Below are 12,613 nucleotides of genomic sequence, written 5' to 3'. Positions count from 1 at the left end.
TTCGCATCTCGATCAATTTATTTTGAATTTTCGTAAGGATATGCATTTTATTTTATGCAAATGAATCTTGATCTTTTTTTTTTATATATAAATACATGTCAAATTCTCACTTATGAATTGCTTTCTCGATCTTTTTAATTTATTGGTCTGTTAAAAAAAATCATGGAGCAAATTTTGTTTTTAGAAGTTTATTTTTATAATGAACAAATTTCAATTGATAAGCAATATCGATCGATAACTTTCATTTAGATTTCTCTTGTAGCATAATTTTTCGATTTCAACTTTCGTTTCTTTTCGTACTTCTTGGTGATCCCTTTTATTTTTGACGTATTCTGTACCTCCTATTTTCATACTCCCAAATCATCTCTTCTCACAAAGTTTTTACTGATATTGTAAATAACTTGGAATAGCTTGTGATGCTTTACTGAATTTCCTAATTAAATAGCACATCCTATTTGGAACATTTATTATTTAATTCCTTTAATAATATAAGGGATACTTGAGTTATTGAAGCATTCCTAAATGGTACTTAACGCTTTCATTTAAGCACTTAATACTTTCACTTTTAAGTACTTAATATTTTCATTTAATAGTAGATTTAAAAATAAAATTCAGTAATTCGATGATTGTGTCAGATGCGACATCATATGCGAAAGGGTCGAAACAAATCACTCGACTTGATTTGATAGCGATTGTAGGATTATTTATTCTTGATTTAACATTCAACAATAATATCAATTAAGGGTCTTCAGAAATACAAATAGGATTGAAATAATTTTGTACTAAATTATAACGAAAGATAATTATTTACCATGATGATCAAATATCTGATTATACATATAAGCGGAAGACAATTTCAATGCAATCCTTGAATAGGAAAATTGTTTTGTAAAATTAGCTTCAAATGAAGATATAATCTCACGTCTGAAGCTGTGTCTGTTACGTATTTAGCGTATGATACAGTTTAATGTAATAATTGTAATATGCACATAAGTTCCGTATTCGTGAAAAATATATCCATAACATCGATTTCTTCAAATCATAAAAAGACACGACAGCTTTAAGACTTGCACAACTGTCACTTTTCATGTGAACTTGGGAAAACGAAATTTTACACTCTCTTTTACATTTTACTCTTGTATATTTCAAATTGTTTCGAATACCCCTGAGATATCCCAGCGAAGCTAAAGGGTACACATATCACAGGTTAAAACACTAAGTGTACCACGAGTCTTCGAACCTACAGTCTTAGGGTCGTCTGTCGTAACCTTTAACTCTTTTATAGGACCTTTTCTTATTTACGAAAAAGTGAGCAAGTGACTGATTTACAATCTTGTCTGAAATGAAAGTTATACCGTAACTGTGAAGAGAGCAAAGGAAGAGATAGCATGGATGGTGAAAGATTGAATGGGTGTAGCGAGATGGGTAATCAATAGCTTCAAAATTTGCGAGTGATTAAATCGTTTTGTGGCCAATTGTTGTAATGCAAAAAAACCTCTTTTATGATCAACGGACTTTATATATGTAAGTAACACAATCTTTAATACCTACAAATTACGGATAACCTAGAGTTCGATTTCATGTTTGGCTCCTTGATAGGTAGTTTAAAAACACAATTCTCAGTACCGTAACTATGAAATGGCATAACAGACGCCTAGAGTATTAAGGGACCAAAGCGTTACAATGACATGGAACCATATACGCTATTTTTCTGCTACATTCTAAGACTAATAGTCCTTCTTAATTATAAAATCTTTTAAAGTCGGCTAATGGTATATTGAAGGGGCTTGATAGAAAATGAAGTACTTTTAAAATTGACTATTAGTTTAATTTTACATAACCTAATTTTTTACTTATGGTTCTATGATATTTAATTATGCTAGTGACGATACCTTGTAAACCTCATTTATCTTTGAGAGTATAACCTCTCTAGGATAAAAGTCTGTTTTCAGAACCACGTGAGTTATATTATCAAGGACAAGATCGTTTGCGTAGTTTATTAATAAGCAGTCAGTTTCTCTGCATCAATGATAAATTATTGCAGAATATTGTTTTTCTTAAATTTGATGAACCTATTGCTTTTGTTAAAACTAAACGAAAATATATTTTTATAAATTTTCATGCTAAATCTGACTATGAAACATTAAATTCTTGTTTACTCTGTTTAGCAATGCAATATAAGCTATTATAAATAATCACTAAATGTTTTCGAAAAAAAAAATGCAGAAACCATCTGCGAATGGATTAGAATTTTAATTATTTTTCTAACTAATTAATTATTTTGTAAAAATAGGAAAAGAAGGAAAAAAAATCTTGATAGAAGAAAAAAAATTAACTAGTTCATTTTTTTGATTTTCTTGTAAATTGTCCCCTTTTTAAACTGTTCTCGAAGAATCGGTGTTTTTAATTAATCTTGCAAAAGAAATCAGACTTGTTAAATTTATTTTCTGTTTCTCTTTAATGCTGATTTCGAAATATAATTAATATTAGCAGTAACTGAATTTAGTACGCATTTTATTATAGAAATTTCCTATTTTTGGAAACCAAGTGTGTATAGTCTAATCTATTTTCTTTATGAACCCGGTTTGTTAAAAGAAAAAGAAAAATGTGTTTTAATTTGGAATCTGTGTCAAATAAAATATATATTCATTTTTGTGCTTTTATCATTATTTGATTCAATGAAATTATTATCTTGCTCAACTCATGTTTAACCATGAAAGTTTTTCAATAACTATAAATCTTTTCTTATCCATTTAGTTCATCTATTTCTTAGACAATGTTGTCACAAGCCAAAGAATTAATTGAAAAGGGTTGTTTCCATTATAACACTCCTTTCCTTTATACTATTTTATTCATGAATTCAACTCTTACCTCTATTGTTTTCAAAGCAGTTAGTTTATAATCGCCCCGGGACTTATTGCATCCTCCAAGTTAAGCTAACATTAGTTAAGTTATTTGTAGAATTGCTTTAGGGTAAGATTTCATTACTTAAGATATTCAACCTACTGCATGGTTACAGTGAAAATAAGGAATAATAAACTTAGTTTCTACTATATTAATACGAAGGTTAAAGACAAAGAGCGAATCTGTGAAATAACAAGAAAGGTTAAAAGGATTACATAATTTTAGAATACCTTCTAGCCCCAAATTTGCTATTATTGTTCTCGCAGCATAATTATTTCTGTAGTTTTCTGATTTTTTTTTAACAAATTGCATATTTTTCCATTTTAGTAATCGTTTGTTCTGGTAATGGCAACGTTGAAAATGCTGTTAAGTTAAACGAATTCACACCAGATTTAATTCTCAGAAATCTTCTCAATTAAGAAAATTTCATAATTTTTATAGGAACGATTTAAATTAGCTTATAATATTAACTATATAAGTACAAAGTTGTAGCAGTTATGCAAAAACTCTGGGATTATTCTAATAACTATCTGCAAACCATCACCTTCACGGCATCTCCCTGTTGCAAGTTTTGATATCTCAAAGTTTCCATTTGACCATGAAAGTGCAATCACAAGTTGAAAGGTCTGCACTGTAGAGATAAAGGATATCTATTTGAATTAGTCATATTATATTAGCAAGCATTGTTATGGAAATCAGTACCGACGGAACATTTTAAGCATCGTTTGATAGTCAGATAACATTTCCCCGTAGCATCCCTATCAGATTTTCATAACTGGTGCCCAAAATACTTCTCGTTGTATTGTAATTAATAAATGTAATAATGTTGTGTAGTAATTAAATGAAAGAGCGGCTGATTGATTTTTTTTTTCATTCTACTTTATTAACAATTAAAGGCGTGGTTAAGACATATTCCTACAAAATTATTTCCTGGTCTTGCTATCTGATTTTTCATAACATTGCACTATCATTCTTTAACATTATATACTTCTATTTTCAGCACAGTTTTATTCATTCATTAGATTTCCTTCATAATTTAAAAAGCATATACTGGAAGATAAAATATTTACGGAAAAACGATTTTTATGAGCGCATAGAATAAAATTACTAAAGCGATTACAAATTACGCTCAAAGAATTTTGTCAAAACATTTCGGTAAAATATTTTTTTATTTTTTGACGTAATATTTATAGGTTGGAAAGCTATCTATAAACTGCGATATATAACATGACAAAATCATACAAAAAGCTTCACAAAACAGATAATTTGTTATAAAGTTACGAAACGTATCACTAAATTACTTAAGTTGTAAGTGCTCATAAATTTTTTCAAAATTTTAATTAAAAATTGATCAAATATTTAAGATTTTCTTCAATAACTTCGGATCATGCAAAGTTTTTCTTTACAATAATATTACTTTAAAATTCAAAAAACAGTTTTTTTTCAGTGATATAATTTTTTTTCACTGGAATTTTTTAAAAATCTTAATAAATTTTTAAAAATATTTTAAATACATTTTATAACACCTTTTATTCTTTTATTTTCTGGGTTTTTAATCACGCGCCTTGTGATGTTAAATATATTTTTATGTGGATATTATGATTTCTATATAAATAAGCGTAAAATTTAAAAAATAAAATATGAATGAAAGCCTTATCATGGAAACAAATATATGTTTCGGATTAAAATAATGAATTTTTAATTTTATTTAAATATACAGTTTACATTTTTTATAAAATGAAATATGTTTAATATTTTATTATAGACTGTGTATTTTCTGTAGGCGGTTCAAGGCCACGCTTTCTACCGCGTTACTGGTACCAGACAACCAATAACGAGGTAGGAAATGTGACCTTGAACCGCCTATAGAAAATACACAGACTATAGTTTAATTTATTCAAAAAGAACATAGTAACCTTTCACTTACTTGAAGTACCAGGGGGATGAAGTAGAAGAGAAAAAACTCGCAATACTTGAAGATGATGAAATCCGATACGTTGGGGAATTGTATGACACAAGGAGTGAATTCGGCGTCGATGGGAATGATCACGTGGTAGAAGAGGTTTGGGGAGGCGCAGATCATAGCAGACGGCCAGATGATGGATATGACGAGCAGGATTCTGGTGCGGCAACACATTATGTGGGCTTTGATCGGATGCATGATGGCTATATATCTGAAAATAAATACGTGAAAAAAAAAGCATGTTACAGAGAAGGCATTGTAACATTGTTAATGTTAGAGTTCATCATCTTATAACTTTAAACGAATAACTTTTATATATAATTTTGTGTATCTTGGAAACGGCCCTAACGATTTGGATCAAATTTTATATTTAGATAAGGTTTTGTTTTTAAGTTTATTTACAGAGTTGTCTTTCTTGAAAAAACACGGTTTTAACACACATATTCTTTTTATAACTAAGAGGCTTTATCTGTCTGCTCTCATGCAAGCAATGTCAGATAGCGCCATTTCTTAAATTTTTGTGGTACTTGCATGGTTGCCATAGGATGATAACTTACTGGTACCTCAAAATTTTGTGAGATGGCACTTATGGATGTGAGATGAGGTGAGATTGAAAGATATTCATATGTAATCAGTTAATTAGTATGTGATTAGTATCTAATTTAATTTTTTTCTCCAAAAAAACCTCGATTTTACAAAAAAAAAAAAAAAAAAAAAAATCCCGAGGGATCCTCTTTTTCCCAGATGTTGAAGTTGTAATAATGTGTATAATGTAATGTGATAAACATTCAATTGTGGAATTGTTGAGTGATGAAGTTATACATACAAAGAACTAAATTGTAAGGCATATTCATAGTTAATCCAAAACTTTTCTGGTACTTCTTCGTCTTTCTTAGAGAAAAATTGTTTTATATCAATAAATTATCAAACAATGCACACAAAAACATCTGTCTTCCTTATTTATGAAGGCAATGAAACAATCAGGAAAATTTCTTACACAAAAACTTAATAAGGATTATATGAGAAAAATCTCCTCCATACAACCACTGTTCAGTTGTATTCCAATGAAAAGAAAGTTATAATAATTTAATTCTTTAAAAGCTTTTATAAATGTAATTTTTGATTAAAAATTTCATAACTGAAAATAGAACAAAATTTGAAATAAGGAAATAAATCATAGACATTCATTAACTTCGAATATTGCATGTTTTCTGGATTTTTAAGATTAGAAATAAAGGTTACTCAATATTTGGTATCATTCGTCAATTTTATAAAGAATTTCTCCGATATTTTATCTATTACAGGTTTATTCATATTATGCAAAATCTAGCTTCAGTTTTTTTTTTCTTAATCTTTCTAAAAAGGCCCATTTAAGTTCCAGTGTATTAAAATTTTTAATAGATAAAAAATACGACATCATAAATTAATAATTTTCAACAAATCATTTTGTTCCAAATACTGCAGATTTTAAAAACTTAATTTTAACGTAAATATTTAATTCGTTATAGTTAAGTATTGGGTATTTATTACTTGTCATAGGTTAATTAACTACAAGATCATTAAATGGAATTAAATATAATTCTTCAATTAATATGCTAGTACATCCCTTTAATGGCCCACAGAAAAAAGAATTTCGTTTCGATAATTGAAAAAAGAATATTCCTCGGTGAATTGACGAATATAAATTCCTATTACTTTAATTATGCCATTGCATTTCTAATGCCTTACAAAGCTCTAAAATACTAAAATTGGATTTATTTTATTCGGGTATTTAGAAATTTGTAATAAATGTTAACTATCTCCTCATCAGTTTATAATGGCCCACAGAAAAAAGAATTTCGTTTCGATAATTGAAAAAAGAATATTCCTCGGTGAATTGACGAATATAAATTCCTATTACTTGAATTATGCCATTGCATTTCTAATGCCTTACAAAGCTCTAAAATACTAAAATTGGATTTATTTTATTCGGGTATTTAGAAATTTGTAATAAATGTTAACTATCTCCTCATCACTTTATTTTTCAGTTATCCATATTTCCACAGGATAGGAGAAAGTAGGTCAGAAGAGTTTGCTTTTGATGTTTTTGATACCAGATGTTTCTAAATTAAATGTGAATAAAAAAAAAAAATTTAATCGAGATTTTCCGAAATGTAGCACAAATGATATGCTTTCCGGATATTTAAATTTTAAGAAGTATATTAATAGTAGATAATTTTAGAATCTTTTGATTTTAAAATAGCTGCTAACGTTAGCTGCTGTACCCGCCGCTACTCCTGCGTTTATTTGTTATACGCACTAAGGAGAAGCAAAATATATATAATTTTAAGTGCATATTATTTTTAAATTCTCATATTAAATCCATTAAACGGTTTGAATTTCTTATTTAATTTCTACTTTAAATTTTCGGATAAACGATATTCTTAATCTTATTATTTGGCGCAAAAATATTAAGATTACATAGTTTCTTTTACAGAACTTGGGGATATATATTTAACCATGGGAAAAGTGTGTAGCTTCCAGGTTGATACTGGCAAACTTGAAGCAATTAAATTTTAACCAAGCAATTAACAGTTGTAAGAGAAGACAGAATTAAAAAAAAATCTCCAGTACTCAATACTTCCTCATTTTACATTTGACGTAATAGCACAAATAGATATCTTAATATCAGCTTCATTAAACACAGAATTCAGCTAATACCCAAGTAATTAATTTTCATGAAGAAATAGGCGACGTACACTCAGTCGGATGTCAATACAAGTAAAAATAAGCATTTTTTAAAATATACTTTTGGCGTCTCGGAGATTTTGTACTCCTTTAACACCTATGAGTCGTGATATTAAATACAATATTTGAACTTTAAATCTCTATACTATCTTCATGCCTACTCTCCTCTATTCCTTCTGCTTTTTGCTTGGTCCTTCCATCCCTCGATGGTAAGCGAGGGAGCTCTCCATGAGAAGCTGTCGCCGCTCTGTTTGCTTCTTGCTTCTCGTGGACAGCCATAAACCCCACGTGTTGGCCGTGCGTGACAACCCATTAGACGGGTGGTGCACTGTGGTCTCCAGTGCATCAATTCGGCTGGTAACCTAACAATTTGGTTAGTTTGCTAGGGATCAAGCGAAAGAGCCATTCTCTGGGGCTTGGCGTTAAGGGTGGTCAACGCTCCTGGAGGTGGCTCTGAGCGTATAGGTCTTGACTAGCACCATGGTAAGTGCCGAGGCTGGGGTGCTCAGAGCCGGTAACTGCCACTCCTTGTAGGGCTCGGTGCCGTCGGGACCCGAATCTCATAAGCTATTGTGCATAGGCAAAAAAAAAAAAAAAAAAAAAGTTCCCTTCAGTGGGCATCAAATGCAAAACCATTTATCATGTTCAAAACATTTCGATAAGTTTTTTATTTTGAAAAGAGTATCTTCTACCAACGATCCGTTTCATTCCGTTTCACCTTTTTTAGTTGAAAAAAGTATATCGGCACATCTTGGAACAATATCAACTGTTCGGAAATTACGTTCGGAGGATTTGCTCATTGAGGTTCTCTCTCAAAAACAAGCTCACCAAATTATGAAAATGACAAACATTGTATCCTTTCCAGTGACCGTCAGTGCACACTCGACTTTAAACTTTTCCAAAGGAGTAATATCTTGCGGAGAACTTTTTCTCACTCCAGTTGCTGAAATAACCAAGGATTTGGGAAGTCAAGGGGTTACTCATGTCCGTCGTATAACAATACGAAAAGATGAACAACTCCTTGAAACCAAGCATTTGATACTAACATTTCATTCGTCTAAAATACCTGAATGCATTAAAGCTGGTTACATGAAATTGGCAGTCCGGCCTTATATCCCCAATCCCTTGCGATGTTTCAAGTGCCAGCGTTTTGGTCACTCCAAAGCTTCTTGCCGCGGATCTCTAACTTGCGCCCGCTGTGCAGAAACAGGTCATGAAAACTCTGACTGTACCGCACCGGAAAAATGCTTCAATTGCAAAGGTTCGCACATGTCCTTTTCTCGCTCCTGTCCATCGTGGATATTGAAAAAGGAAGTGATTGCTGAAAAGGTGAAGAAAGGCATTTCATATCCGGAAGCAAAGCGAATGATGAAAGCTCGTAGACCTGTTGATGGATCCAGCTATTCTAATGCTGCCAAGAAAACGCTGGAAATAAGAGGCACTCAGATAATGCCTATAATCATGCATGTTGATAATAATCCGTTTCAACCATCTTATGCATCCTCTGAAATTTGTCTCGAATCTGAATAATTTATAAAAGACTTTTCACCCAGTATTTCTATGGAAGACACTTCTCAAGATATCCCACAGTGTTAAGTTGCTGCCACTTCACAAAACTTAGCAAGTTTCAAAACCGTTATTAACAGGAAAAAATTTAGGAAAAACTCCAAGCCTAAAGATAATAAAACCATGACGGCAAATATATCCAATCGTAACACCGACAGTGATATAGAATCAGATAATGCAATAGAATACAACCATCATAAAACAATTGATGAAACTCCACCTGCTCCAGAATCTATCGTTTCCACTACAGTTGATAAAACTGTTTTTAAACAAAGTCCCCAAGACTGTCAAGTTCAATGGGTTGATCTTAAAGATTTCCACTGTGAATCTTTAAGTATCCCCATTCATAATAGATACTTGAAGAAACATCGAATCAAAAGATTACAATGAATTTTTTTTCTTTTCACTTGGTTTTATAATTTATTGTACTTGTTTTAATGTTATGAGTGTTGCATCTTTTGAATTTAATTGGTATTTTAATCTTTTAACATTTTTGGAAAAATTTACTTTCTGGGATGTGAGTTGCAATTTTAAAACCACTACTAATATTCATTACTAGATGTTTTTCATTTTATCACGAGAATTTAATTTTAAATTGTATGACTGAATTGTACTTAGCATTTATTAATACCATTTGTTTGGCGCTGTATGGCCATATTTAGCTCTTGAGCCATTAAATCTCACAATACCATACCATACCATGAACTTTAAATCTTGTTGATAATCTGACAATTACGATTAACATAAAAAAATACAACCCGAATTGACGATGCGACGAAGTTAAAAAAAAATTGTAATAATAAAGTGCTAAGTAAGTTAACTCTTTGAGGTATAGAATTTTACCAAAAATGAGTCTACTATCGAATTTTTCTTCTCCTTTGAAAATTGAATAAAATTGCTTCCTTTTTATTACTAAAAGAATAACATAATTGAATTATCATTATTTAAAAAATATTATATTAAAATTTTATATAAATTTATATTAAATATATAAAAAATTTATATTAAATTTATATGTTATTGAGTTTGACTCAAATATCCTGACTATGCTATATGAGATAAAAATGGTGGCTCAAAAAATATCCCATCATGCATATTGAACCATCATCATAAAGATGGGGGGAGGGCATTTCTAATACCATCGTGCCTCAAAGAGTCTGTGAAAGAAAGTCCTCATTGGCATTTTAGGAAGTATGTCTTTGACTGTCCCCAGTGAAATAAAACATAAAAATTTAATAAAAGTTGACAAACTTATTAAGTAAAATGAACTCTTATTCAATGTGTTCAAGCTAAGAAAAAATATTCAGAAAGACATACGATATGTCGATTGCACACTGAAAATTTGAAAGTGCTACATTACGACAAAAATATGAGATAAAAATTAAACTGAACAGTAAAAGTACTGCAACAGTTTTGAAGGATGGTATTGAAAATAAATTCATTTTTTTGTACATTAATAGTCACTTAAATTAACATGAAGCAAAGTAAAATTACTGACAAAACCTCAGACGTTTTTTAAGTATTTAAACGGATTACTCTAAATTATTTCAATCAAAAGTATAAATACTCCAGCCTTTCTTTACTTTTAAAAAACGCCTAGTTACTTTTAAAAGCTTTTAGCGTCCTATTAGAAAAGCTCTAAAGTATTTAAACGAATTATTAGACAAATTACATTTTGATATTGCTTTTCATATTTTATCTTTAATCAGAATCACAAAATTTGATTAGAGTAAGATGACCTTATTTTATCTATAATGAACGTTGCTATGAATTTTTTTCAAAAGCTAAATTTTTAGAAACTAATTCTACAACAGATTTATTCTAATACTTTATCTAATTATTTACAATGAGGTATTTAATGAAAACTCTTCGACAAATCCTGGAATAATCGTCAGAAATCGCATTTGCCATGGCCTTGTTTCTGAGTTTTGGTTTCTTAAAATTTGTAAAAGTAATATAATGAAAAAATTGGAAATAGCTATTTCAGTGGAAATACAAATTAAAATAATTAAAATGATGCTCTGAGATGGCCGTTAGAAAAATGCCCTCTGTAGGATTTTTCTGTTATATGTAGGTCATTTTATATAGCGATAAAATATGAAAAACTGTTGAGTTAATCATATAATAGAAATGTTATATATACAAATAAATAATGTTATACTTACGAATAAATAATTAAGTATAAGATTAAATTTTTATGCCCCGGAATTCCTTTAAGCTAGATTTCTAATGTTGAAGAAATAACTATTAGAGTCTGTTCATATAATAACGAGACATTCTGCTTTATGTATATTTCAATTTAATTTCTGAATTTACTAAAAGCCTTCAGAATTAAAATAAACTTCCAAACAATTCTTTTTACTTGAAGGATGTGAGAATTTTCTTTCTACGTCTTAGGAAGCTTTCAAAGTTGTTCTACAAAAGAGAATTGGTAATAATCAAAAACAGTAATTATGTACAATCATCTATATATCTATATACTTATAATAAAGCTCAATGTGTGTGTGTGTGTGTGTGTGTGTGTGTGTGTGTGTGTGTGTTGGCGCTCTACAGGCCAGGTCATTTGACATACAGCTACCAAATTTGGTACATGTATACCTTAGAGGTCGGGAATGTGCACCTGGGGTCCCTTTTTTGAAATTTTAATTAGAATTTTAATTATTAATTAAAAACTAACTTTCCCGCCAAAAAAATCTTCCATTTTCCCCACCGCCAACTTTTCCGCCAAAATAATCTTCCATTTTCCCCAACGCCAAATGATTTAGGCTTTAGTTCTTTTTTTCTCCCAACAGTAATGAGGTTAGGGTTAAGATTTTTCGGAGGATTATTTCAAACGATTCTGTTTATTTTCTTAATGTTTTATGCATTTAAAATTAAACATTGTTAATTAATCCATGTTTCAGATTCATTCTGAAGTACTTTTGAATTAAAATAACACAGAATAAAGGAAATTAAAAATGTATAATCTGCATAGCGTTACCCCCTGGAGTAGAAAAATTCACGCATTTGCGTTACCGTAAAAGGCGAAGAAAATTCACGCATGCGCACTGTGTTCTGATTGTTGGCATGACAACCATTATCAAACGGACGATTTAAATTACTTTTAGGTTAGTTGCATGCTTTTGTAATTAAATTGTATTTATGTTAGTTATATATTTTTTGATATATGCTTATAGTTTTAAGTACATTGTTTTTTAAGTAGTTTTTTTAAACCTGTTTTCGACCGATTATTTTAAACGATTAATTTTATTTTCTTAGTGTTTGATGCATTTAAAATGAAACATTGTTAATGAATATGCGTTCATGATGAATCTGAGAAAATTTTGTTGACAAATTCTTGAGATATTATATAAATTAAGAAAGATATTCTTTAGTGCCCATAAAGTTTAAACGCTCAGTGACTCTATTATCAGTAATCATATTATTAAAAAAATGCTTTGTTTCAGTAAAAAA

The 12,613-nt window shown here is 30.0% G+C and overlaps 1 protein-coding gene across 1 annotated transcript in view; it reads right to left on the bottom strand.

The window, feature by feature from the left end:
- LOC129977265 (neuropeptide receptor 15-like) overlaps positions 1–12,613 on the bottom strand; it is an 87,501-nt gene that overhangs the window by 4,794 nt on the left and 70,094 nt on the right. The window contains exon 2 of the mRNA XM_056090548.1: positions 4,832–5,078. Within this exon, the coding sequence (XP_055946523.1) occupies positions 4,832–5,078 (247 nt within the window). The remainder of the gene's footprint in view (positions 1–4,831; positions 5,079–12,613) is intronic.

The sequence above is a fragment of the Argiope bruennichi genome, chromosome 1 (genome assembly GCF_947563725.1).
Source record: "Argiope bruennichi chromosome 1, qqArgBrue1.1, whole genome shotgun sequence".
Taxonomy (NCBI): Eukaryota; Metazoa; Arthropoda; class Arachnida; order Araneae; family Araneidae; genus Argiope; species Argiope bruennichi.
This window is presented reverse-complemented; position numbering and strand designations above follow the sequence as displayed.